General features: G+C 42.4%; 1 protein-coding gene across 1 annotated transcript in view; it reads left to right on the forward strand.

The window, feature by feature from the left end:
• The window catches only part of LOC130595851 (microtubule-associated protein 4-like), a 90,794-nt gene extending 75,586 nt beyond the window's left edge, over positions 1 to 15,208 (forward strand). The window contains exons 5-13 of the mRNA XM_057402893.1: positions 1,984 to 2,115; positions 6,513 to 6,623; positions 7,750 to 7,878; positions 8,400 to 8,474; positions 10,003 to 10,143; positions 11,714 to 12,370; positions 13,640 to 13,783; positions 14,949 to 15,113; positions 15,180 to 15,208. Of these exons, the coding sequence (XP_057258876.1) occupies positions 1,984 to 2,115; positions 6,513 to 6,623; positions 7,750 to 7,878; positions 8,400 to 8,474; positions 10,003 to 10,143; positions 11,714 to 12,370; positions 13,640 to 13,783; positions 14,949 to 15,113; positions 15,180 to 15,208 (1,583 nt within the window). The remainder of the gene's footprint in view (positions 1 to 1,983; positions 2,116 to 6,512; positions 6,624 to 7,749; positions 7,879 to 8,399; positions 8,475 to 10,002; positions 10,144 to 11,713; positions 12,371 to 13,639; positions 13,784 to 14,948; positions 15,114 to 15,179) is intronic.
• Positions 15,209 to 27,226: the final 12,018 nt, after the last annotated feature.

Genomic DNA, 27,226 nt, shown 5'->3' on the forward strand with positions numbered 1-27,226 from the left:
CTTGACAAGAGAGTGTAGCATATTGTGTTAGGGGATGAGAGAAGGAGATAGTGTAATATTTTTTGGTTTTATTTTTTTCTGTGTTTCTTTCCGGAAGGAACTGGAAATCAGTTTGAAAGTACAGTGTTGTCAATTGGAGACCTGAATTTGTCAACTCTTCTGTCTCCTTAAAATGAAAATTAATGTGAAAAGTCATTAGTCTGGGTGTTTGTTTTGAGCCTTTCCACTGTGTTTGTCGTATTTAAAAACTTTAGGACTTAGGTTGCCCTAAGAAGCTGTGGTTGCCCCATCCCTGTGTTCAAGGCCAGGCTGATGTGGCTTTCAGCAACCTCGTCTACTGGAAGGCATCCCTGCCCATGGCAGGGTTTTGAAACAGGATGGTCCTTAAGGTCCCTTCTGACCCAAACCATTCCATGACTCTTTTTCTATGTTTTTGTTTCTTTTGTACAACTTCAGGGTCTGAAAATGTCTTTGAAAGCTGAAAGGACCAGGCTTTTTACGATAACAGCTGAGACTACGAGAGAACTACAGTAGGGTGAACACTATCGACCCAGCTGGAGTTCAGGAATTTCTTGAGTGTTAATTTGAGGTGTAAATCACAAGCCCTAGCTCAGTTGTAGCTTAGCTTTCATATGCTGTAGGTACTGATACAGCTCTTATTTACAAGAACTGGATTTATTCCTTAGTGTTTTTTCCTATCCTGGCCATTATCATTAGCTGCTACTTTTGTTTCAACAAGTGGTTGTTTCAACAAGAGAAAAAAAAAAAAGCTGAAGTCTTTAAAATAGAATTGTAGACTGGTTTGTATTGGAAGGAACCTTAAAGCCTATCAAGTTTCAACTAAAAAAAACAAAATCAAAACCAGCCACAGAAGCTGAGGAAGAGGAGACCCCATGGTGTGTCTTAGTGTTGCTCCTGGAGAGTGTCTCTGCTCACAACTGAGCTTTCTTTGCTTTGATTTTCAAAACATCTTCAAACTCCTTGTAAGGACTTCAGGAAATGGAAAATGTGCATGATCTGCATATTTTGGATGTTTTTTGTGACAAACCTTATTTAAATACTTTTAGGTAGACTAATTTCTTCTTTATTTCCATCCGTTTTTCTGTGGGACACTTGTAAGCTGTGCATGGTGCCTACCAAGACTGCGGTAATAAAATTCTTGACTCAAATCATCAGCATCTCAAATTGCTGAAGGCTGTTATTCTCAGTGCAGCTGTTTTTAAAATGGGGAGAGCAGAAAAAAGATGGAAGTTTTCGGATATAAAGTTGGATATAAACCATCAGGCTTTGATGTTTTGATGTGTTTAGAGAACTGTCTTTAGTGTAAACTGGGGGAAGACAAGGCTCAAGTGTGAAATACGAAGATATAAAAATAAAGGTCTCTGAGGTATTTAGAGAAAAATGACTCGCTTAAATGGTTTGTCTTCCTGGTAAAATAGAGAGGACACTATCCTGTATGTACTGTGTGCCTGTGTGGTGGTACTAATACTTTTGTAATTATGGTCAGATTTGGTAGGGATGAGTTAATGTGTGGGGAGGAGAGGAGGGGCTTTAGATTTCCTCCTTCACACTGTGACCCGATGAGCAAGTTGCCATCAGTGTTTTTGTACTGACAGACCTGAAAGCTTTGCTTAGCCTTGCAGGTTCAGTCACTCGGTGGTGTTCTCGCGCTTTCATTTATTAAAAATCTCCCTAAAGATGAATTGAGGAACCTAGCATGAATAGTCCAACATCTGAAGACAGGCCAGCACTCTGACATGCAAGTCCATTCTTGAACTTATGTGTGTGTCAAGATGCAGAAATTCCCATTTTCTTTCTTATATTTGAAGAGTTGGATCAAAGCAGTAAAAAATGAATAGTCATGGTCTCCAGTTTGGTTAACGTGTTCATGTTGTCTTTTGGCCTCTGAATGTCATATCATGCAGTAACCCATTTTAAATGTTTTAGTTTAATTTTTCACTGTGTCATTTTCTCTGGTTTCAGTATTCCCAGGAGAGAACATGGATGAAAAGCTGTCTTACAAAGAATTTCTTGATCGCAATGAGTCCTGGACAATGGATGACAGAGACCTGTGCTTTGAATCACAGCCAGTATTCAAACCCACGGAGATGGCTGGTATGACTTTTAGTGTTAACTCTGTAGCATCAGTTACTTTGAGTTGTGTGACATGATAGAGTCCTAGTCTCCATCCCTAAGGGTGGTTTTGTTCTTGCCTTCTACTAGTGCCTGTGTTCTTTAAGATGCGTTGCTCAGTTTTCCTAACATGCTTAACGTCTTAACACCAGGGTGAACTTCGCACATCAATCCCCTAACTTGCCCTCGAGTGTAGTCTAGCTGGTTAAAAATGGAGTTGCTAGTCCAGCATGTTGGAGCACATAGTGTGGGTGAGCAGGTTTCCCCTGTCTTGGTTCACACAGAAATAGCTGGTTTTGGTTGACTCCCACAGTTCAACCACTCTGGAGTACTGTGGCTTTCAGTGCAAACCTCACCGGAATTGTTGACAGCCAAAAGCCAGTCTTCCCTGGCTCTCAGCAATGCTGGTTGCAGTTGTCACGTACCAGTGCCTGCAATGCAGGTCGGTCTGTTCCAGAGGCAGCCCATGTAGCTGCTGACTCTCTTGAAAATTAAATGAACCTTGTGTAACTTGCCCCTGCAAAAAGATACCCTTTCACCCAACAACTTTCACACAGTCTTCCCTCAATTTTGAACAAGATTATGGAAAATTCCTTGCTAGCTCTTGGAGGGTACGAGAAAAGCATGTGCTGCCCACATACTAACAGGCAACAATCCTGGGAAAGCTACTGGCTGAAACTGAATGAAACTTTCTCAGTACATATTTTTGAGTAATGTAAAACTGCTTACTAAATTATTTTCTTGCTATCTGAATCTCATATTTACTAAAAGATTCAGTGGGGAAATTATATACTGTTACAAGGGTAAGAAATGATTCATGGAACAACTGGAACAAAAGAGCCACTAGTTTCTAAAACAGTTACTGGGCTTTTCCTTCCCATTGCTGTATTAGATGGAAGAATGAGAATTTGATGGCTCAGTAGCCAGATGACAAACTCGTTGATTAGGAGCAATTTATATACCTAGCCCATCACCCAATATTCTTTTGGCCTGAATAATGTGAATCTTTGGGTTATCTGTTGCATGAAACCACATTTCCTTAGTTTTCATGGCTTTGAAGTATTTTGCGCACCAAGAAGTATACCAGGTATACTTCAGTGTAAAAGAATTCCTCCATTCTGCTCTTCCTGATGCTGTATGAACAAGAGATTCTACTTAAAGGATGTTTGATGAAATATCAAGAAGTTCTTCCCTGTGAGGGTGGTGAGGCCCTGGCACAGGTTGCCCAGAGAAGCTGTGGCTGCCCCATCCCTGGCAAAGTTCAACGCCACGTTGGACGGGGGCTTGGAGCAACCTGGTCTAGTGGAAGGTGTCCCTGCCCATGGCAAGGGGGTTGGAACTTGATGATCTTAAGGTCCTTTCCAACCCAAAACGTTCTATGGTTCTGTGATTCCCCTCCCAAGGAGAGAATTCTTTGGTCAATGGTTTAACTGGTCTCCTGACCAGCATTGCTGTAATTTCTCATTCCTTGGTGAGAAACCTGGGAAATGCCAGCAGTGTCGCTTCTGTGAGCATCTGCAAGTGCATTTGAGTCTGCTGTCAACTTTGTTCTTCTCTATTACAAATGCTGTGTTGGGATCTGGCAGTGAGACTTAACACTATGAAGTAACAGCTATGAGCAAAACTGTACGTATGTAATTTACATACTACCTATAGTAAATCTTGTTTTAAAAGTGTAATGTAATGTACAATTAATAAAACTGACATTATCTAATTACTTGCAAGCTTTGGACGTGCTGCAAGACCCTTAATCACAAGTGGATCATGACTTATTACTGTAACTACACCTAAATATCTAAACAGGAAGAGTTCCTATTTGAATGAGCTACAATAACACGTTTATTAGTCCATAGTCATTGGCCAATAGGAGCTGTGTCTCTGACAGGGAAGGACATAAGTGTCTGTGGAAGTGAGCTGAAAAGAAAGTTTCATAAATGTTGTGTTGATCTTACCTCCAGCTGTCTAGAAACAATATTGTCAGATTCTTCACATTTGTCTGGCTTTGTAATATTCTAAACAAGCTGAAAATTTTGGGCAAGTTGAGCATTATTTTCAGGGCTTGTTTAATGGAAGTGCAGAGAATTGCCTGAGCTTGCCATAGCCCATCCAGGCAGTTCATTCTTACCTACCCACCTTTCAACTTTCATCTGCAATGTGCTTTCTGGGACCATTACCTTGTCATCAGTATTTAAAGTATGGCTACAAAGAAGACAAAGACTCCCTATTTACAAGGAGTCCCATGGAAAAGATGAAGGGTGATGGGCATAAGTTACTCCCAGGGAGATTCTGGTTGGACCCAAGAGGCAAATGTTTCACAGTGAGAAGAAACGGCCACTGAAATAATCTCCCCATGGAAGTGGTGGACTCCCCAACGTTGGACAGTGCTAAGATTCAGCTGGACACGGTGCTGGGCCATCTAGTTTAGGTCATGCTTTATCTAGAAGAGTTGGGCCAGGTGATCCTTGATCTCCTTCCCAACCTGGGATTCTAGGATTCTGTAATCAGCAGAGCAGTATCAACAAGTCACAAAAATGCTAAAACTTGAATAGAGCATCAGCCCCCTTGAATCTGTGGAGGATCTTTGGAGATTGAAAACAAAAGTTTGGCCATAACTCCTCCCTCTGGAGCAGAGACAGGGTTTAAGCTGGGTTGGCCGTTTTTCCCACATCATCTAACTCCTGGACAAAGAGATCATCAGCATCTCTTGTTTCTTAAATTGGTTTCAGTTGTGATGCTTTTTGTGGGTTGGGGGGGGGGGGGTGGTTTGGGATTTTTTTGGTTGGTTGTTTTTTTGTTTTTTTGGTTTTTTTTTGTTGGTTGTTTTTTGTGTGGGGTTTTGTGGTGTTTTGTTTTCAGTAGGAAAAAAAGGCAGTTATTTAGTCTTGGTAGTACTGTTTTCAACAGTTTGAAATGAAAATTTTCTGGAGTTTACTCTGAAGCAGGACATTGTCTTGGCATCTCAGTCTGATAGATTTATAAAAGAATTCATGCAGCTCCCCTGACGGTGACATCTTGGAGCACCGTGGGCATGTGAAGAGTTGAAGTTTGGCTATTAACCCCTCAGATAGCATGCCTGACATAAAAATGAAAATCAGCCTTCAACTGAATCCCTTTTAATTGTGCTTAACTGGAAGAAATCTGTGCAGTGCCTAAGAACTGCTGTGCAACAGCCATTTCAGGAACAGAGAGTTCTTCAGCTCCTGTGTAACGCAATCTGTGAGGGAGTCATGGGAAGCATTGCTCATCTGCAAGAGGCCACTTGAGTTGAAACCTCTCATTGCTCGGCTGGGCCTGTCTGAAGTGCAGTATACATCTGGCACAAGTCAGCAAGATGTGTTAGAAACCAGTGATCCTAAAACATGTCTAGGGGGTTGTAAACTACAACTACAGAATAATTTGTTTTGGGACAGGAATGCCATGTTTCTTTCCCCTTGCAGTGTCTTGCCCTTGACTGTATTATGGTATGGTGACTAACTCATGGAAGGGTCGTGTCTCCTCTTTGTTTTATTCCGTCAGTGAGGCCATCTGCCTACTCCCTGCCTCATGGCATTTCAGTTTAGTAATCCATCTCATAAAACCCACCATGGTGATTCTCTCTGTTGTTCCGGTTTGAATGCCCATGCCGATTGCTTGAGGGGAAAGGAGATGTGTGCACACAGAAAATAAAACTTGCAGAGAAGGAATTTTCTCTTGCTGAATCCTCAGCTGCTGGAATACCATCTTTTGCAGGGGACATTGATGTATCTACTTAAAACACAGACCAAGAGGAGAACAAAGTTAACACACATTAGACTAACCGAAGTTGACACCAGCTGACTTGTGAACATAGACTGAAAATTGTGACAACCAGTGTGTCTGGTCTGGCACTAAGGGCAAAAGCTGTTCATCTGCCTGGGACACTGGGAAATGGGATCTTTTCCTCTCTGGCTTGTTACTTGGTTAAAATACTGGCTCATCAGTCAGTTTATGCTGGTGTACTGTTCTTGGAGAGCTTACACAAGTTTTCCTGAGTCTGCTCCTGACTTAACTGATCGGGAGCTCAGCCCTTCTTCCTGACTCAGGTTAACTGTATGTGTCTCTCAGTTCAGAAACAGATGTGTCCTTCTTGAGGGGAGGAGACATGTTCTCCATGCAACAGTTGTAATCTAAACTTTGAGTTCAGTTTTTCTGGAGCAGTCTGAGCAACCAAGTTTTACTGCTGGGCAGAAATTCTGGTTATGAAGGTGGCTGCCCCTGGCAAATAGTCTTGAAAGCAGCTTTCCCTTGGAAGCTCAGTGATGGTGTCAGATGCATCGTCATCTTGTTTCTTGAATAATCTTACTCTGCACCGTGTCTTCCCCCTGTGCGGTGACCCTGGCCTCATACTTCTCTCCTGCCAGATTCCTTCAGCATGCACAGAGGGGACAATCTGCCTGACTTATCATTTCCTACTGACATGAAGAATGTGCCGCTGTTCACTGACCATGTTGACACTTCCAGAGGCATCCGTGGTGAGTTCCTCCTCTGCTTTTGTCGCAGATAGATAGCTTTTGGTGCTTTCTCTGTTGATTTTTGTGTAATGAAAATTAATAAGCTGATAAGTTCACAGACCATATAATGAGGGTTTTGCGTGTGCCTGAAGTCATTCAATAGCTCCTTCTAGAAACTGGTTATTTTGGGGTTTTATTTTGGTTTGGTTTGGTTTGGTTTTGGGGTTTGTTTTTGTTTTTTGTTTTTTTTTTTTTTGGGGGTGGGGGTGGGAGGGTTCAGTTTATTTAGGCAGAAGGAAATAGGACAACTAGACAAGTTGGAAACATAAAATCACAGAATGGTTTGGGTTGAAAGGAATCTTAAAGCTCATCCAGTTCCAACTCCCTGCCATGGGCAGGGACACCTTCCACCAGGCCAGGTTGCTCCAAGCCCCATCCAGCCTGGCCTTTGAACACTGCCAGGGATGGGGCAGCCACAGCTTCTCTGGGCAACCTGTGCCAGGGCCTCACCACCCTCACAGGGAAGAACTTCCTCAGATCCCATCTCAATCTCCCCTCTGTCAGTTTAAAGCCATTCCCCCTTGTCCTGTCCCTACCTGCCCTTGTCAAAAACACCCTCTCCAGCTTTCTTGTGGGCCCCTTTAGGCACTGGAAGCTGCTCTACGGTGTCCCTGGAGCCTTCTCTTCTCCAGGCTGAACAAGCCCAGCTCTCTCAGCTTGTCTCTATAGCAGAGCTGTTACAGTGCTCAATGCATTTTCATTGTTGAAGTTGAGCTTACTGATACCTTTTGTCTTCATGGCTAGAAATTAAATACACTGGATATTTTTCTACTAAGTGGTCCTCATTTTTGTGACTATGGGGGTTCAGGTGGTTATTAACAAGAATTCATGGGAGCAGAAGCAAAAAGCAGAGGTGCAGTAATTTGCCTGTGCTTACTGTCTTATGCCTTGTTACAAAGTTATATATAGAGACATAATTTACAACATGGTTTCTAAAGGTGAGCTGAGAGAGTTTACAAACTTTATCTGAGCTGCTTGTGAGCAGAACAGAATAGTTTATTTTCCAAGTGTTGTACAGACTTCAAATTTTGAAGGGGAGTCATTAGGGCTGGTGTGATGATTAACAGCTGGCCTTTTACTTCATTAGCACCACATGATTCTATGATGGTACCTGAACAACCTTTCTTGGGGGCCCTGTATTCGCCTGCAGAGGCTCTAGACCAGTCAGCCTTCATTGACTTGGATTCAACAGCAGAATTTCTGCAAGACAAAGCAGGTAAGAAACAGATGTTTTGCTCTTACTGTGTGTCTAGCTAGCTGGGTTTGAAGGGCATGCAGCTGGAAAATCTTGGTTTACTAGTCCAAAAGAATCTTGGTGGGGGAGTTGATACATAAAATGAGTCAAGATTAGACATTCTCGTGTTGGTAATGACGGTTCTTCGTTGTTTGAGAATGTTCTGGAATGCTGAGAGATCACAGACTGGTTGAGGTTGAAATGAGACCTCTGAAGGTCATCTTATTGGACCTCACCTCAGGCAGGGCCACTTAGAACCAGTTGTCCAGAAGAACTGAGGAAGGAACCTGCTCCGTTGCGTCCTGGGCCAGTGGTGGTTCTGACTCTTCTCTGATGCAAGCTTTCACCAGCAATAGTCACAGAAGAACATGATGTTCTGTTACCATTCTTAAAGGGAGCTGGAAAGTTACCTGAGAATGAACTCACAAAACAGTGAAGTCAGTACCTTCAACTGAAAAAATTAAGCAGTGTCAGTGGCAGGACTAAATGTGTGTTTTCCACAGTGCCTGAAGAACACTGGATGGGAGTTCAGAGTGACATGGAGGGACCAGATGCCTCTTTCTTTGTTGAGCCACCAGGTAAGAATAAAAAATGACTTGATCTGCAGGAACTGTCTGTAGAGAGTTTCTGAACAGCAGAAGCAGAGCTTCTCTCCTTGTCTGCCTTTTCAAGAAACACCAGGTTCTAGTGGAATGAAGCAGGACCTTGTTTCTGGATCTCAAATCAATATAGAATAGAAATGCATGTTTTGGAGAGATGTGACTTAAAAACATTTTCTGGTTTAGTGCTGTGAAGGATAGCAGAACTCTTCATTTTATAGGTTGTTTAATTCTAATTTAGAATAACAAATTTAATATATGCAGTTGCAAGCCCAGTTGTGGGTAGACACTAGTGGCATGCCCTTTCACAGGGCATATCGTGTAACAGGGCTTTAACCTGCTGAAAGCCTACCCTTTTCATTGGTTTTGGGGAATTAAGTTAGCAGATGTAGAAGTGTGAAAAGCAATACATTCAGCAGAAAGCTCTGTGGATTCCGGACTCTGTCTCCATTACTTTAATTTCCAGTTGGGATGGTGTTCAAGCATTATTTGACAATAAAATAATAAATAGGATGAATAAAATTTGCTCTTGAAAAGAAACTTTTAAAATGGAACTTCACTTTTGTCAAGGATTCTAATTTTTGTATGCACTGAGAGTCAAATCTGCTGACCTGAGTGATAAGTCAGAGCATTTGTGTTCACTTCTTCCAAGGGTCAGTGCAGCTGAGGACACCAACAAACACAATTTTGGCTAATGCATAATCAACAGACTTTTAAACTAAATCCTAATTGAAAACCTGTGTATTAAGTCCAATTATATTGAGGGTAGATTTAGATGAGCTACTAGGAAGAAGTTATTCCCTGTGAATATAACCTGAGGCACTGGCACAGGTTGCCCAGAGAAGCTGTGGCTGCCCCATCCTTGGCAGTGTTCAAGGCCAGCTTGGACAGGGCTTGGAGCAACCTGGTCTAGTGGAAGGTGTCCCTGCCTGTGGGAGCGAGGTTAGAACTGAATGGTCCTTAAGGTCCCTTCCAATCCAAACCGTTCCATGATTCTATGCTTCTGGTTATAGTTAAATCTTTGAAGTTCCACTCTGTCATAATTCCACTGCAGTTGCATATATATTACGATATTTGATCCATAATGGGATCTTTATTGCTGATTTTGGTGAACAAGTGAAGAAGAGAGTAGTTTGACATTGCTTCTAGGTGGAAATTGTTTCTGGAACTGGTGGCCCTACCTGGTGCTCAGGATAGAATTGGGATGCTTCACAACTGAATGTTCCTGAACCTTGTTATGGCAGTTTCTTCTCTCAGGATACAAGTGTTTTCCTAGGTATTGCACAAGTTAATTATCTGAAAATTGAGAATAAAAACTGATACTGTTTTTGTCCAGTCCAACTGGGATGCTGAGGTGGGGGAACTTTATCATTAAGGCTGCTGCTACAGGCAGCACAGACCTGGCAGCAACCTGAGAGGGTGATTCATGTCCTGGCAACCCCAGAAGAGAAAGCTGCTTGCTAAGATCTTTCCAAGTGCTTAATTAAACTTCATTTTATATGCCCAGTGCCCCCCACTGTGACAGAAGCAATGAACCAGAATTTGCCAGAAGGCCCTGCAGCAGTGGCTCCTGGTTTCCTTTCTACTGCGGTAACAACGTCCCCAGGAGAGGCCAAAGCTACTGATAGACCAAAAGCTGCGGCATCAGGTAACGCTGCTCCAGTCTAAAGATTGGTGCTGGGTTTAGGCCCTTTGTGAGCAAGCTTAGTGGTCAAAGACATTTTGACCACAATCAGGATTGCCCCACCTGAAGGAAACATAGCAAGGTATTCACAAATCCTGTTGGGACTGAATATTTAATCTTCATCACCAATAATACCTGAAGTGTGTTGGTGAGAAATAGCAAGTCTACTCAGCTTTTCAACTCATGTCTTCTGCACCAGTAACTGTTTTAGTGATTCTTTCTCAAAATTTCAGCTCCAGAGAAATGTGAAAGTGTGTCAAGAATGTGGTTATACCATGAGTCTGACGCTGTATATAAATACCTTAAAAAATGTTTTAAGGAGAGTCTTTAAAACAGTTTTTAAGTTGTTTAAGTACAGCATCAGACTAGTGGTACATTTTTCATCAGTCTTTGTCCAGTTTCTTTATGCTTTATTCCAGTCCTTCCCATGATTCACCAGGGAACATCCATACTATTTTTAATATCTATTTCTTCTGTAAAATGACAATCTTTAAAGTTTAGTTTGGAAAGGATCATGATATCACTTTGAAAAACAAACAATCAAACAAACCCAGATGAAGGATAGTGCATAATGGATCTTTCTGGTTTTATCTAAATGGATCCTGAAGTGCTAATTTAAAAAGCACTTTTCCCATTTTTCTTATTTCTTTCCTTTTTCAGTTTAAGTATCTAATTTAAGATTTAATATCTTCTCCATTGTTTGGGGAGGATATTTTCAGATGTGACTGAATCAATTAGTAGAAATATTTAAAGGGGGATTTTTGTTTTTTTTTTTTTAAACATCTACTCAGCATAATATCCAAGCTGTTCAGGTCACCATGCTGCATTATACAGAGTATGGGTTGAGCTTGGGGCTATTGAAATGAATAGATGCAGAAGAGAAATCTAATGCTTCTGATAATTTATGAAAACTTGCCTCTAGACAGCTAAAATGTTCAAGTAAAATAGTCTGAAAAAATTCCTTTAAGGGGATTTTATGAAAATGCTGACTTCAGTGCAGAGGCTTGCATTGTGAACTGACAAATGTTATTCTGAAACTCACAGCTCAGTGGTCAGTAGATAGTATCTAAAAAGTTAACAAGGCCATATTCTGTTGGAATATGCTGCTCCCAGTGCATCTGGCAGTGCCAGTCTCTCACAGCTACATATCACCAGGTAGTTTTTAAATTAAAACAATGATTCTGTTGGTTGATATATGTTAGGAGCAGACGGATGTCTAACACTGTAGTCAGGGATACAAAACAAAGCATGTGAGGCTGTAGTAGGAAAAACACTTGGGTGCACTGAGGAGTGTCATAAAGGCCACTACAACTTGAGTGCACTAATGTAAGGGGGGGCAGTAAGTGATGCTGAAAGACAACAAACAGGGAGCAAAATCCCCATCTTCTCTAGTCATAAACCCCCACTGTTAGGTATTTACATTCTGTACTTTTGCATTGATTTCTGATCTGCGTTTCTGCAGCAGATGCCAGGTGTGTTCTTCCCTCAGATGTCATGTTTGTTTTCACTGAAAAGGCTGGGTCTGTTGTTACAGGAGATGCCAAGCCTCCTCAAGCTCTGGATGCTGGATTTGCACCCACAGTTGAAGCCAATCCTTTTCAGGCTATGGATGTTGGGTTTGCTCCTGCACCGGAAGTCGAGCCTCCTTATGCTGTTGATGCATCTGCTCTAGTGGCAGACACCAGCTTTGCCCCAGCAGATGCTATGTCCCATTACACTATGGATTTGGAGTTTGCCCCAGCAGAAGATGCAGCGTTTGCCCCAACAGCAGATGTGCAATCTCACAATGCTATGGATTTGGCATTTGCCCCAGCAGCAGATGTGGAATCTCACCATGCTATGGATATGGCATTTGCCCCAGCAACAGGTGTGGAATCTAACCATGCTGTGGATTTGGCATTTGCCCCAGCAGCAGATACTAAATCTCATCATGCTTTGAATTCTGAATTTGCCCCAGGATCACATGCAGAGTTTGCCCCTGAGGCAGAAATCAACCAACATCATGATATGGATTCTGGGTTTGCTCCTGTAGCAGACACCAAGCCTCTTCCTGCCATGGATTCTGGGTTTGCTTCTGCAGAAGCTAAGGCTACCACTGCAACTGGCACCACGACTGCTACTTCTGAAGAGCTGATGACTTCTGAGTCTTCTCTTGAGCAAGACAAGTCACCCTTCTGCAAGCCTCCTGCAGGTGTGTTTCATTTGGCCTTGAAGTAGCATGGCAAGTGGTGTGAGAGGTCACTGTAACTTGGCGTAGCACTAGCAGCAGCACTTCTGATAGCACGTAGGGATGGCTACACAGATGCACAATTGTCATAAGACTGTCAAATAAAACTTGTATTTTTTTTTTTAACAGTTAAGATTATCATAAAATCCTAGGATAGTTTGGGTTAGAAGGGACCTTAAAAGATCCCTAATTCTAGCCCACTGCCACAGGCAGGGACACCTTCCACCAGACCAGGTTGCTCCAAGCCCCATCCAACCTGGCCTTGAACACTGCCAGGGATGGGGCAGCCACAGCTTCTCTGGGCAGCCTGTGCCAGTGATACTACGATATGACTTGCACAAAGCATTGTAAGTAGAGCTCAGTTTGGCTGTCAGGATACAGAGAAAGTACTTACCAAGGATTTTTCCCTTCACAAAATATAAAATTAGTCTTGATGACTACTTTTTTTTTTTTTTTTTAGACTTGGCATTTTTAGCAATGATGTCTGTTTTTCAAGACAGCCATAGTGACATTTTAGTTCATCCCTGTCAGTACTTGTTTTTGTATCACTGTCATCCTTGGCTGATACTGAAATCTCCACAGATCCTGCAGTGTTTTCCAACAAAGGTTCTTATCTCAGCACCAGTTTCTAAATAGACTGATAGGCTTTTTGGGTGATTTTGTGACATTTACTTGGAATGACTATAGGCGTTGAAGTGGCAAGGCAGGCATTTTCATTTTTTCCATGTGGTGGACAATAGATTTGCTGTGCTACTTAGATGTCTCAAAGGGCACCATGGTTTTGGAGACAAAATGACTGTCAACATATAGGAAATAGTACTGGGCAGAGGCAGTATAGGTGGACTGGTTGCAGGTTGTGTTGGAGTGAGATATTTTCTTTCTTACTTTTTAATATTCTTCGGTTTAATGATAGGAATAACTGTCAGAAGTGGGATGTTTTAACAAAAAAAAAACTTTACTAGAATGTAGTAACTGAGAAGCGTAGATGGGTGAATGAAAGAGTAAACACCTGACAATACAGGAAGGATATGCTTTAGCTGTGCACTTAGACTTTCAGGAGAGGAGATCTGGTAGAAAGTGATCCTGAACAGCACATTTCCACTGTTTTGAAAGTGAGGAAAACCTTTTGCTTCTTGGAAGATAAGAATTAGGTGAGGAAGTGATTTTTATCTTGCTTAATCTGATCTAAATTAAAAATAAGATGACTTTTTATTCTTAAACATTTGTTTCCAGAAACAACTGCAAATGCAGAACAAGAATTGAAAGCCCCAGAAGGCCGTGTTGATCTTTTAGAGCAAGCTCAAGTTGGCAAGCCGCCTCCAAGCAACCAGGAAGAGCATCTTCTGGAGCAGACAAACCATGTTTCAGAACCAGCAGGTGAGAAATGCAAACCGCAGCATGAAACACTTATCAGCTAATTCTGCCTCATTGCCTCTCATGTGAAGACAGGATGAGAGAACTGGGCTTGTTCAGCCTGGAGAAGAGAAGACTCCAGGAAGAACTTAGAGCAGCTGCCAGTGCCTAAAGGGGATGACAGGAAAGCTGGAAGAGGGGCTTTTGACAAGGGCCTGTAGGAATAGGACAAGGGAAAATGGCTTTAAACATACAGAGGGGAGATTTAGATGAGATCTGAGGAAGAAGTTCTTCTTTGTGAGGGTGGTGAGGCCCTGGCACAGGTTGCCCAGAGAAGCTGTGGCTGCCCCATCCCTGGCAGTGTTCAAGGCCAGGTTGGGTGGGGCTTGGAGCAACCTGGTCTAGTGGAAGGTGTCCCTGTCTTTGGCAGGGGGTTGGAACTGGATGGTCCTTAAGGTCTCTTCCAACCCAAACCATTCTAGGATTCTGATTCTTTCTCACAGACACTGTTCTCCCATCCTTGTCAAGTAAAAAGCAACAAAGCTTTAATTTCACAAAGGTTATTAGTGCGTGCTTACATGGGCAATTAGCATTTGAAATTACCATCATATAATGTGTCCTTTTCTTCCTCATCTGTATTGTGCCAATGTCTGTCATAGTTTTTATTTCTGTTTAAAATTTAAAATTACCTACATCAATATAATTATGTTTTACAAATTAAAATTTGTTCTAATTACTTGTATCTAGTAATTTGGTAGTGTCTGCATGATTATATGCTAAGGTATATAGGAATGCTAGATGATTAGCATTAGAATTGGACTCCAGAGTGATAACGGAGTATATTCTGGAATTCAGCTCCAGTGGGAAGGTGGTATAGTCTGAATTTGATTGATTACAAGAAGGGGAGGGGGTGGGAAGCCTTACCAACCAGCACTCACCCTGTGCTTAAGCTGCAAGACGGTCTTTGCTTCATGTTTTACTTCCACCTTGGCATGTCTGCAAAATACAAAATTGATGCTTGAAATGGCATTGTGAGGAGGTAATGTGTAGTAGACTACGATGTCTTATAAACTTCATTCTTATGAAAAATAGAGTAAAACCTATACCCTTTTCCAGGGCTTGCTTTTAAACTGCAGGTTGCTGGTATTCCTAAGAACTGAAGCATTCTCTTCTTATATTTCCATTCCAGTAGAAGCAAAAGAAGCTGTTGCACTAGAAAATAAAGACCTCCTTCCAGAAAAATCTGTTACTGCTGTGGATGTTACTGTTACAGAGAAACAAAAGGAGGAGGCAGAACACAACCATGTCCAACATGCAGAATCTCAGCAAGAAAAAACCATGCAGGAGCCCACAGGTAGAATATAAATAATAATTCAGTTTTAGAATGGAAATGTTCTCTGTGAACTGTTCACCTTTTCAGCTTTTCCTACTGACTGCGTTGCCACCTGAGCGAGCAGAAATCATTTTTTTCACAAAGCAGCTGTGTGGTTCTCTGCATTCACTGGGGATTCTGCTTGTACTTTGCCTCTTATCTCTGCCTTCTTAAATACTCTTTTCCTCTCCACGTTCACCAGACTAATAGCCCAAATATTCTGCTGCTGGTACTTTATCACTGGGACTGGCTTATTTCTATTCTGCTGTAGAATTTAAAAGCTCACCATCATTTTGCCATTACCACTAGCTTTTTATGTTGGTATTAAAAAGGACCATTGATTCTTATTACAGTATTCCCAGTGAAGACCTCCTTCCAAATTGAGTTTTGTAATCATGAAAGGAAATGTAATTTTATTTTCCTGGCCCATTAATGCAGCCTTTCCTAGCTGTTACTGCTTACACTTGTGACTGGAGGCTGATTTGTGGGCCAGGGCTAACTGACAAATAACTGATGCTCTCTTTAAAATCAGTGGCCTGTAGCTAAGGAAACCTACTGTTGCCTGTAATGGTGTACAGCAAATGACTTCTGTTACAGAGGTTCTGCCCTCCACTGCTTCCACCCTGGGTACTTTGGGAGACTTTGCACTTTCGCTCCCTCTTCCCCATTATGCCCGTTCTCTCTTCCCTAGTCTCATCTTTCCACTAAACTTCTATTTTCATATTATGGAAGGATGCCAGCTAGAGATATAAAAAGTATTATCTGTTATCTTGTATTGCTAAGACAAAATGGGTCCTTAATGAATCTTTAAAAAGCAATAGCATGTCCTTACAAGAACTGCTGCTTTTTGGTGGTGTAAGAGCATGTATTGGGAGTTATGTATTTTTAAATTGCATTGACGTATTTATCGGTAGCAGTTTAAATAGGTTTTGCGTGTAAATGTCTATCCCAGCCCTAGTGAGGCGGCTTCAGAATTAGTGTGATATCAGTGTTGGAAAATTCTGCATATATGACTGTATGGAGTGTTTTAGCTGGCTAAAATCACATATTTAGTGTATTTAATTTTTTTTTATAAAGCAAATAGTCTCTTTGATGTTTGAGCAGGCTTCCTGTATTCCAGGTCTACCTACTGCACAAATAAGGCAAGCTAACAAATCGAGTGAACGCAGGTTTGGCAGAGCAAAACCTGCACCAGTGCCTATTACAGATGTACCAGAGGAACGTCTAATAGGTCTCCCACAACAGAAGAGCACTGACCCAAAAGTAGACCCCTATTCTGTAGTGGAAATTGGATGTGTGGCTGGAACATCCCCTCGCACTAGGGTTTCACATAAAAAGGCAACTGAGCAGCCATCCAGTGTGCTCTCGGAGTTTGTGGAAAGCTGCAGAGATCTACCAAGGGAGAGCTGGGATTTGGAAGGCTCTCTGGCCATTGTGAAGAAAAAGAAAAAGAAACCAAAACAAAAGAGAAACCAGCTGCCAAGAACAATGGAGTTCTGGGATGAAAATGGAACAGTGTCAAAAGCTCCTAGAAATTCTCCATTTGCTGTTGAATTGCAAAAGCCAGATGTCTGTCCTGTAATGCCTGCTGAAGCTCGCACGGAGCAGTCAGTTGCCTCAGGAAACAGAGCTTCAGAGATGCCAAAGGATGCTAAAAAAATAACTGGAAGTCATATCCTGGATGAGCAAAATGCCTTTTTGGTGCCAGCACCAGGACAGCAGGCCCCAAAACCCAATGTGCCGTTAGAATCAGTGTTGGATGCAAAAAATAGAGAGATCATGAAAACAGAAGAAATGAGAGATGACAGTTTGATGTTGCAATCTAAAGGCAAAAGAAAAGAGGTTCCCTTGGAGCAGCTAGGGAAGACTAAGGTGGGGGAATCTATTGCAGCAAAGGGGCCAACCACGGCCATGGAAAGAGATTTTCTTGATAAAAATGAGAAGTATAGGGAGGCAAAATGTGCTGGCCTGACAGCATCTCCTTCAGAAGCAATAAACCTAAGCAAAGTAGAAACTCCTTTAGAGACCAGACCTTCAGAATTGCTTCTTTCTGACAGAAATAAGGAGGCTAAATCCACATCCCCCAGGAGTGAGGCATTCAGTTACCCTGTCCATTGTGAGGTTCAGACCTCCAGCAGGTCGCTGGAAGCAGCAGCAAAGAAAAGAGGTACTTGTGATAAAAGCAAAGGGGTTGAAAACGAAGCCCTCAAACAGCCTGCCCTTCCAGAGGCTGCGGGCCTGTCAGACAAGCTTCCTAATGAGCCAAAGGCAGCTGATGAAACTAAACCAGTGTCCCCCAGTAAGTGCATGGCTGTTGACTTTTGTACTTCAGAGGGAGGTTTGAAGCTCCCAACAGATACTACAGAAATTTTTGTTGCACCATTAGTTGTACCGAACCCCAAGGAAGTTACTGCTTTGCAAAACAGAAAGGCTGATAGTTTTTCAGAGCAGCCATTTCTTCTGTTGGCAAAGTCTGATGCAACTAAACATCCTACCTCCACTGAAGCAGTGGAAGGAATCATGGGAGCAGGTTCCCCTGATAAAAACAAAGGGAAAGGATTTATTGCGTTAGAGCAGCAGGCTGGAAGAGATCCCGATATTGCGCATGGGATGGACAGACCTAAAAAAAAGCGTGGTGAAGGGAAAGTAAAAAAATTCAAAAGCTTCTCCGAGCAGGTGATGTTTTCAGAGGATGTAAGCAGACTAAATGATGGAGTGAGAGTAGATGAGACTAGAAAAGATACAACTTACCCTGATAAAGGTAGAGGTTTTGCTGCAAGAGGACATCCGTCAGTAAGCAATGCACATTCTTATCCTGCAGACAAGCCCAAAAAAAGAGGTAGTGATGGAAGAAGCAAAAAAGGTGAAAGAAGTTTTTTCCAGCAGCCTTTTCTTGAGAGTAAGATGGACCCGAGTAGCTTTCCTGACATAACTGATAAAGCTGAGGAGGTTAGTGTTAGTGATGAAGGCAGAGAGAGGGTCTGGGTTACTGCGGAGTGTTTTCAGGGGAATAAATCAAATATAAGTAAAATGCAAAGGCAAATTGAACTGGGAACAGAGGAGCCTAAAGAAAATGTTGGGAATAAAGAAATAGCCAATTTGGGTGCTTTAAACCAACCATTCCTGCTGGAGAGTAGGAGAGTGGAAGCGGAGCATGTCATTATGGCTGACATGATCAGCAAAACAGAAGAGGTAGATTTGATTAGCAAAGGCAAGGAGGCTGGAATAACTTCTGAATCAATGGTGAGGAATTCTGATGCGCTGCTGGTGGCAGACAAACCTAGAAAGAGGAGCAGTGAGGGGAAAAGAAAAAAACCTGAAAAAAGTCCTTTGAGGCAGGCAGCTCTCCGGGATGGTGGGGTGGAAACAAGCAATTTTCCAAGCAAAGAGAAGGTGGCTGGAAGCACAAAAGAAATTATCTTTGACAAAGATAAGGTGTCTGGTTTTGAAAGAGAACTTGAGCTGGAGAATCTGTCAGATATAACCAAAGAGGTGCTGGCAAAGCCTGAAAGTCAGGGTGGTGATAGAAAAAGTTTCTCAAATGAGCCAATTCTTTCAGGTCATAAAATAGAGACATCAGAGCCAGAAATAATCAACACTAAAGAAACTTGGCCCATGAATAAAGGTAAGGAAGTAGATACAGCTGAGCCTCGGCCAGAATGCAGGTCAGATGCAGCTGCGGCGCACAGTCTGACCATGGGACTGGTGATGGACAAGCCTAAGAAAAAAAGTAGAGATGAGAAAGGCAAAAAGGATGAAAACAGTCTTGAGCACTCTGTACTGAGTTCAGGTAACATCCCTGTGGTAGGTGAAGAGTTGGGAAACATTAAAAAAACTCAGCCTTTTGATAAAGGCAAAGAGACTAATTCCAGTACCTTGGCCAGTCTGATAGGTGACTTGACTGGTACTACTGAAGTACAAGCTCCTGCTGTACCTCTGGAGCCAGAAAAATCACACACAAGTAGTAAAGAGAAATGCAAAAAGACAGAGGCTAGCCTTCAGCAGCCATTCCTTCTGGGGCATAAAGCAGGTGCAGAGATGTTTCCTCCTCATGATGTGGAGATAACCAACGCATTTGAAGCAGGAAGTCCCTCTCCTTGCAGCAGTGGTGGGGAGCTGCCTGTCCTAGAGCACCCAACAGTGGCAGATCGCACTGTGACTGCAGTTACTGATAGATCTAAAAAGAGGGGTCATGATGGAAGTTGTAAAAAGGCTAAAAATGCCTCTGAACAGCCTGTTCTTCTAGAGACAAAACCAACCAGGAGTGAAGTACAGCCTCCTGTAGGATCTGAGATGGCATATGGAATAGAAGCCATGGATTTTGTAGATGAAAATAGAAATATTAAAAACTTCCCAATTGGCCCTCAGATGTTTTGGAATAATAAAGGCAATGACTTGGAATCCTTTGCTCAGACTGGAGGGACTGCCTCCGATAACACTGGCAGTGTTTCTTCTGGCTTCCCAAAGCAGACTGATGAGGGTGCAAGAAGTAAGGGGCTTTCTTCTCTGGAAGCAATAGCAGAGAAAAGCAGCAGAGAGCCTGGACCTGGTGCTAAGGAAGAGATACAGAAATCTTGTGAGCAGCCAATCAGTCTGGGGCACAAAGAGCCTGGAAAAGAGGTTTCAAAGAAAGATGGTGAAAGCAAGGAGGTTGGTTCGCAGGATAGCAGTGAGGCAGGTAAACCCCTTTCTTTAGATCAGTCAGTTAAACAGGACATTAAGTCGAAGAAGGATGAAGTTCCCCTTTCTCCTATGGCAAAAGTGGATGATAAAGAAATAACAACCACTGATAAAAAGCACAACACTGACAACACTTCCTCAGATCTTCCTCAGCAGGTGGGAGATTCAGAAAGTAGACCAACTCCTTTAAGTGCCGAAGGGGCAGAGAAACTAGAGGTAACTGTCTCTTCTAGAGGGAAGGATCCAGAACTTGTAGTGGTACCGGAGAGCAGAGCAGAAGCAGCTGTGTCGCAGGTTGTGGCAGAAGCGCCGGTGGAGAGTAAACCTGAAGAGCCTAAGTTGGATGGAGGGAAGAAGAGTGAGCAGAGCTCACCGAAGTACTCAAGCAGTTTGGACAGTAAAGTGATGGAAACAGAAGCTGCTGGTTTAAATCTGGCAGCTGCCCAAACAACCAAACTAAGTCCTGAAGATAACAATAAAGGTCATTCTCAGCTTGCAGAAGTGGATGCTTCTCAGGATGGGGAAGCCCACCTAAAGGATGCCCTGGCATTGAAGTCTGAAGTAGGTACACCTCAAGACACAACTAAAGAAAAGGAAGGAGAGTGTGAACAAAAAGTTGTGAAGGAGGCAAAGAAAGAGAGAGTTAAAGCAGCAGAACAGATAAAAAGCTACATGCGACCCACAAAGTCAAGAGGGGTGCCAGCTCTGCCAGCTAGGTCTGCTGCACCAGACAGAGAGAAACAAAAGCAGCTGAAACCCACTGGTATGGGCCGGCAGAAGCAAGAAAAAGGTGTGTGTTTGCCGTTTGAGCTAGCAGCAGTAATCCAGACGGCTTGCCTGCAAGACCTTGCTGTTTGTCAGTGCATTGGCATGAATACATAACCGTTAATCCTATGTGGCACAAGCAAGTGTGGCATGACTGGGGTTTTGGCTGATCTTAAAAGGCTGTTGGTTCTGCTTGCCTGTCTCACAGTGCTAATTCCCAAAATTTAGAGGATTGACAGTTTAATCTAAATACCAGAACTCTTGATTATTTTTTTTTAAATTATTCATTCAGATTTAATTTTACATATATATTGTCAAATATTTGAGTAAACTTGCACTTTTTAATGTTATGTTGCATTAGCTTCTTGTCATCTGAGAGTGAAGGTGACCATCTGTGGTGCAGCAGTGAATCACTTGTGATCACTGAACAGCACTGTATGTCACTGGCAAGCAGGGAACCGAGTATCTTGGTGGTAGGAAATGTTCTCTGTCGCTGTCGTGTTGCAGGGTTTGGTTTTAATCCTACTTCAGGCTAACTACAACCATCTACTTTTCCTCTTGCCATTGGTTAAGGACTGTATCTTAAGCTACCTTGAACTACTTCATCTACAAATGTGCTTCCTTCTAGAATAAGAATCTCTACTAAAGTGAAGTTGTAACAGAACAATAGCAGGACTAATACAAATTTTAAGACTTTATCTCTCTGTTGAGATTACGAATGGGCTGGTAAGTGTTTTGGATCATTTACCTTGGCTGTTTTCCAGGGAATGAGATTCCTGTACTAATAGGAAATGAGATGGAATTAATTTCATAGAATTTAATGAAGTTTATAGGAATTTTGAAATGGGAAACTCTAGTATGGGTAGAGATGAAATAAGAAATATTCTTGTACTTCTCAACCTTCCTCAGAAAGAACTGGCATCTTCTCTGTGAATTCCAGTCTGCTGAGATGGCCTGGGGAAGTTTATCCGTGCCCTTAGGTGCTCTTGGTTTTTTGCCTTGTCATCGGCATGCAAGTTTGTTGCTGTTCTATTTCCGTGGAGTTCCTTGCTGCCAGTTTGCATGATGCAGCCACTAACTTAACAAACGTAGAGCTCAAGTGCGCCTTAACATGCTGGTCAGGTTTTTGAGAGGTTTTGTAATTTTAATGAGTGTTGCGTAACCTGAAGTAGTTCTATTTTAGTGGAAGTGGTGTTCTCTGCATGAACTTGTGCCTGCAGAAGTGATGCTCTTTGGTGCATGACAGTACAAAATACAGGGGAAGCTAAAGGCAACATCTTTAAAAAAGACCCCAAACATTTCTTTAAAGCCTTTCCATTGTCTGCCAGAAGTCTTGATTTTCCTTCACTAACTGCTGTATTCAAGGGAGCAGAATTTTAGTAGCAGATCTGTGCAAAAAAGGATCCTGAATGTTTTGCACAGGTAACTTATGTATGGAGTTGAAGGATTCCTGGTTCAGAGTAGTACTTCTGAATCTGAGTAAGTTGGTTCATACTTTGCATCTGTAAGTTTGCGCAGGACTTCAATGATAGTCTGTTGATTTCATCCTTTCAGCACTTCATAGGCCCAACAAATGTTGGATCTGTGTTGAAGCTTTGAATGACTGAGCTTGTTCTGGAAATGTTGGTTGACATGTTCCTATGGCAGTTTAAATCCAAATGCTGCTGAGGAGTGCTAGCCGCAGAGCTGGCCCCTGGCATTGCCTTGGGCAGCTTCATGGTGACTGCACAACATCTGGGCTGAGTGACAAAGCATAAGTTGCTGTGGAGAAGCGGTGCCACAGATTTGCTCTGCCATCCAGATATGTTATCAAGGCTTGTCTCTCTTTCCATCCACTGCCCAACTCATAACGAAGCAGCTGTTCAGTGAGTTGCAAAACTGAATCCCTAAGTTGGCACAACTGGTGTGGAAGTGCCTTAGGCTGGATCTGAGGATGAAACAGTGAATTCATGCATCAGCTGAACACAAGTCAAAACCAGAAGTCGATGAAGGGAAAGGTGTTGAGATTCCAGACCATGAACGTGCTTGTTTACTGCACAGAGAAGGAGCTGAAGGGATCCAGGAGATCATTATTATAATTCAGATTTTCACTAAGCTGATGGAGCCGTGGACTGTACAGGCCTTGCGTGCCTGTTCATCCTTCTGTTAAGGTAACATTTGACTGCTCAAAGGTTTTGTGTTTTCACCTGTCACCAGAACTTGGCCACCACTTCATCTGTATTGGTCAGGTAGGACTGTGAAGCTCATACTTTGCAACACTTACTATCCACCCTTTCCCCTGGTGATCTACTGTCAGAATAATGCATGTAGATATTTTGAAAGATCTTCTGCTGAAGTTTAGGAAATAAAATTTCTTTAGCCAGGCTCCCATGTCTCACACTGTGTGTTCTAGAATAAGAGGATGGCTTTCCTAAATGCATCGGCTCCTGTGCGTACTGCTAAAATAGGTACAAGCTTTGTGATACAGCCCCCTTGGGAGTCATGGCAACTGTGATGCTGCAGATTTGTCTCGCTGACAGAAGTTGTATGTATCTCTTGGAAATTAGGCCTGCAAACTTCTGTAATTTTTTTTTTTCTAATTTTGACTTTGCAGCTTAAAGTTAAGAAATGCTGGATGCAAGGGCTGTTCATGAAATTTGAGTTTAATCCTTTATCCATCTTTCGGATTTATTTCAGCTTCTCATTTTTGTTGTTGCCATTGTAAGAACTGCCCCAGATTCTTCTGGAAAATTATTTTATACTTTTTAATGTCAGGAGGCAGCTGAGATGATAACCAAACCACATCAGACATTATCAGCCTTTAAAATGCAGCTGAGCCTTTACGCTACATCTTGTGTGGAATTAAAACTAAAATTGGGAATTCTGTCTAAAACGAAGGGTCCTAAAAGTCATGCTTCCAAGCAGGTACCCTTGGCTGATGTGGGGCTGGGGATCTAATGATGAGAAATGGTTAACAGAGGAAATGATAGAAGGTTTTCTGTCACCCATGTTGAGCCATTTGATTTGGATTTATTGCTAGCATCCCTCTTCCTATTACTCCTCAAGTTACTCCTTCCTATTACTCCTCAATTACTTCCTATAAACTCCTCAAGGGTCCTAAAAGTCATGCTTCCAAGCAGGTACCCTTGGCTGATGTGGGGCTGGGGATCTAATGATGAGAAATGGTTAACAGAGGAAATGATAGAAGGTTTTCTGTCACCCATGTTGAGCCATTTGATTTGGATTTATTGCTAGCATCCCTCTTCCTATTACTCCTCAAGTTGTATTTCATAGAATCCTTGAATTGTCTGGGTTGGAAGGGACCTTAAAGCTCATCCAGTTCCAACCCCCTGCCTCAGGCAGGGACACTTTCCACCAGACCAGATGGCTCGAAGCCCAGTCCAAGCTGGCCTTGAACACTGCCAAGGAAGAGGCAGCCACAGCTTCTCTGGGAAACCTGTGCCAGGACCTCACCACCCTCACAGGGAAGAACTTCTTCCTCACATCTCATCTCAGTCTCCCTTCTGTCAGTTTAAAGCCATTCCCCCTTGTCCTGCCCCTAAAGGCCCTTGTAAAAAAAGTAACAGCAGTTTCAACAATGAGACTTTCAGAAGATTGTTTTCTTTCTCTAATCTGTCATTAATGATTATTCTGTTAAAAAAAAGCTTCGGTTTTTTGGGTTCTGTAACTTCTGGTTCTCATCTGCATTGCTGTTCAGGAAGGGGCCATCTTCGCATGACTGTTGCAGTGATGTTCTGGTACTTAGTGCTGCAGTAGCTTCGGTACTGGCAGAGTGAAGCTCTTATTGCATGACCCCACTGTGGTCTGTACGGTTTTGCTTCTGAATCATTTTCCCAAGCATGGAATGGAGGGGTCTGCTAAAGTGGTTGTCTGATGCTTAGTTTCCTCTCTTTCATCAAGAGTTTCCAGTACAGTCTCTGTTGTTGCCTGCTATGGGCATCCCTCAAGCACCCACCCTTTCAGCTGCCCCGATGACAAGCTGTCATTGCAGCCTGTTGGCACAGCACCGCTGCCTGTAATACAGTACATATTTCTCATTATGACAGCCCTAAATCCCTTGTGTGTAAATAAGATGCATCAAAAAGCAAGAAACGCCATCCCTGCTGAATTACAGTATTTGCTTTTCTTCTGCAGCCACAATGAAGCCCTTTCTCTAAATATTTTCTTTTCCTGACTGGTTTCCATTATGCTGGTGTCATCGTCATGTGAAGTTGGTTTAGCATTTCCCTGGTAACCTTTCATTCATACAATGTCTGTCATTCTCCTGTGGGACCTCAAACTGTAATTGGGTTTCTCTGCTAGGAGCTGATCAGCTACTTGAACACAGTGGGGTAGGATATGGATGTGTCACTAACAGCATCCGTCTTACCTGAAATTACAGCACAAAGACAGTTGTACCTCCTAATAACAGTGCTGCTTTAGTAGCACTTGTGAAGTGGTCAGAATAATATCATATTGCAGCCTGTTCGTTAGTTAAGACCTGTTAATTATCCCAGTTAGGTGTATGAGAGAAGTGAAAACGAAACAATGTTGCCAGCCAGTTCTCATGTCAGAACTAAATATATTTATGAAGCAGCAATAGAATTTTGCTATTACCTGCTTTCCCCCTATTTTTTAGCACTTGTGTGTTTGTATTTGCTGCTTTAACAGAAGGTTTTGTTGAGGTTATCAGTTCTACCCATCATTTAAGAGTGGGATGAGCTTAGAGGATGCTTTTGCAGATACTGGGTGTTTAGAGGCCCATTTGTCTTCTGTTGGACAGAAGTGTAGCCCTGAATGTGTTCTCTTCAGGGTTGCTCAAAACAGCTGTAACTTCCTGCATATGCCCTTTTTACATTTGTTGGGTTGTTTTTTCACTGGATGTTACACTGATACTGACTTTATCTCAAGCTGGACTGTCACATGCAGCAGCTCTCACTTGAAGCTGGCACTCACAGTTTTTGGCCAGGACTTCCTAAGTTTTGTTTTCTTCCTTTATTTTATATTCCTGCCTATCGCTGACACTCCTAATTTGAAGAAAAGCTGGGAGAAAAATAAATATACTCCTGTTTGTAAATTCTGCCAGGTTCAGAATGGTGAATGTGTTTCCTTAGTGCTGTTTTAACTTTCAAGGCTCATCTTTCCTGGCTGATCTTGCTAGTTCATTGCTTCTGTATCATTCAGTTGACCTCGCTTTTTTTCTCTTTTCAGTTTCCACTATCAAATACACCTGCGATAACCAAATACTGGTAATATTCTGAGTTGGAAACACTCTTGAGTGAGTTCTTATTCTGGTTTTGACTGATTTTCCCATCTCTGGCAGTGTTCAAGGCCAAGCTGGATGGGGCCTTGAGCAACCTGGTCTAGTGGAAGGTGTCCCTCCCCATGGCAGGGGGGTTGGAACTAGATGAGCTTTAAGATCCCTTCTAACCCAAACCAGTCTATAGTTCTGTGATTCTGTGATCAGTAGGATTTTTAAAGTACATAGGATTTGATCTGCAAATGTCCTGTCCTATAAAACATGAGACTGTGTTTATGTATTGTATGGCTCCACGCCTTTCAAATGTTAAGCTTGTAGTGCAAAGTTACAATGACCAGAACACTAAATATTCCAGATCACCTTCTTATCCTTTCACCTGGCTTCTTCCAGGCTGTAAGTAGAAAAGCAGCATACAAGTTCAATGAGTAGGGTCATACTTCAGGCTTCATGTATTGCTGCTTGTTTTACATGCAGTGAGTGTTTGACCAAATAGCACAACATGTATGTGTGTCTGTGAGCATACAGGTGAATGAGAGTGTAAATTGCAGTTTTATGGTTTTGGTTTTATAGACTGTGTCCTTGATTGTTCTGGTCAGTCTGATCACTGACAGTGGTTGGTAATAAGATTCTAATGAAAGATCCCGTTAGTTGGCGTTGCTGGCAAGGAGTAGCTCATCATCCTGTAAAGTGATGTTGCCTTAGAAACCAGAGCAAAGGACTGCACAGAAATGATTGTGTTAGATTAAAAAAAAAAAAAAGCAGCAGTAAAGGCATTAGAAGGGATAAGTAATAGCTTCGGGAGTGAAGCAAAAATAGAAGCACTAGGCTGATTCATCTGCTGAGGCTGGAAGCTTGCAGATTGGGTATTAAGTCGTGACGTGTTGATGTAGTGATCTTCGCCTGCTCTGGGTATTGGCACTCTCTCAGTCTGGGCAGCCGTGTGTTACCTGGTAAAGCCCAGTGAAGCAGGCAGGGATTCTTCCCCTTGGAAAATGCTCGTGTTCAGAGAAACAGTATAAGCATCAAAATGTATCTAAGCAGCTCAGATAAGTTACTACAGGTGTATTTAATGTTGGTAATGAAGTACATGCTGTATGTGCTCAGCTTCCCTGACAGGCTTATTTGTGCCAATTGTACCTGAAAGAAAAGATAGGATTTAAAGATGGTAAGAGGATATGAAAAGGCAAAATAGAACCTTCCTCCTTGTGAAACACGCTGCTATCTCACCACTGGAAAGCTCTGAGAACCTCCAGGTGTAGCAGGTGAATCTCCGCATCCAGAAGCTGGACCAGGGTCTGACTTGCAAGAGTTTGCAGCTATTTCACGGCCATTGTCTGACCAACTCTCAAAAAAAAGAAAAAGGATGATGGAGAGCCAAAAGTATTGTGAAACCCCAGGTTTGGTATTTGAA

This window comes from Pezoporus wallicus, unplaced genomic scaffold, assembly GCF_028554395.1.
Source record: "Pezoporus wallicus isolate ANWC-B61680 ecotype Strahan unplaced genomic scaffold, APGP_CSIRO_Pwel_v1 contig_8057, whole genome shotgun sequence".
NCBI classification, from domain to species: Eukaryota; Metazoa; Chordata; class Aves; order Psittaciformes; family Psittacidae; genus Pezoporus; species Pezoporus wallicus.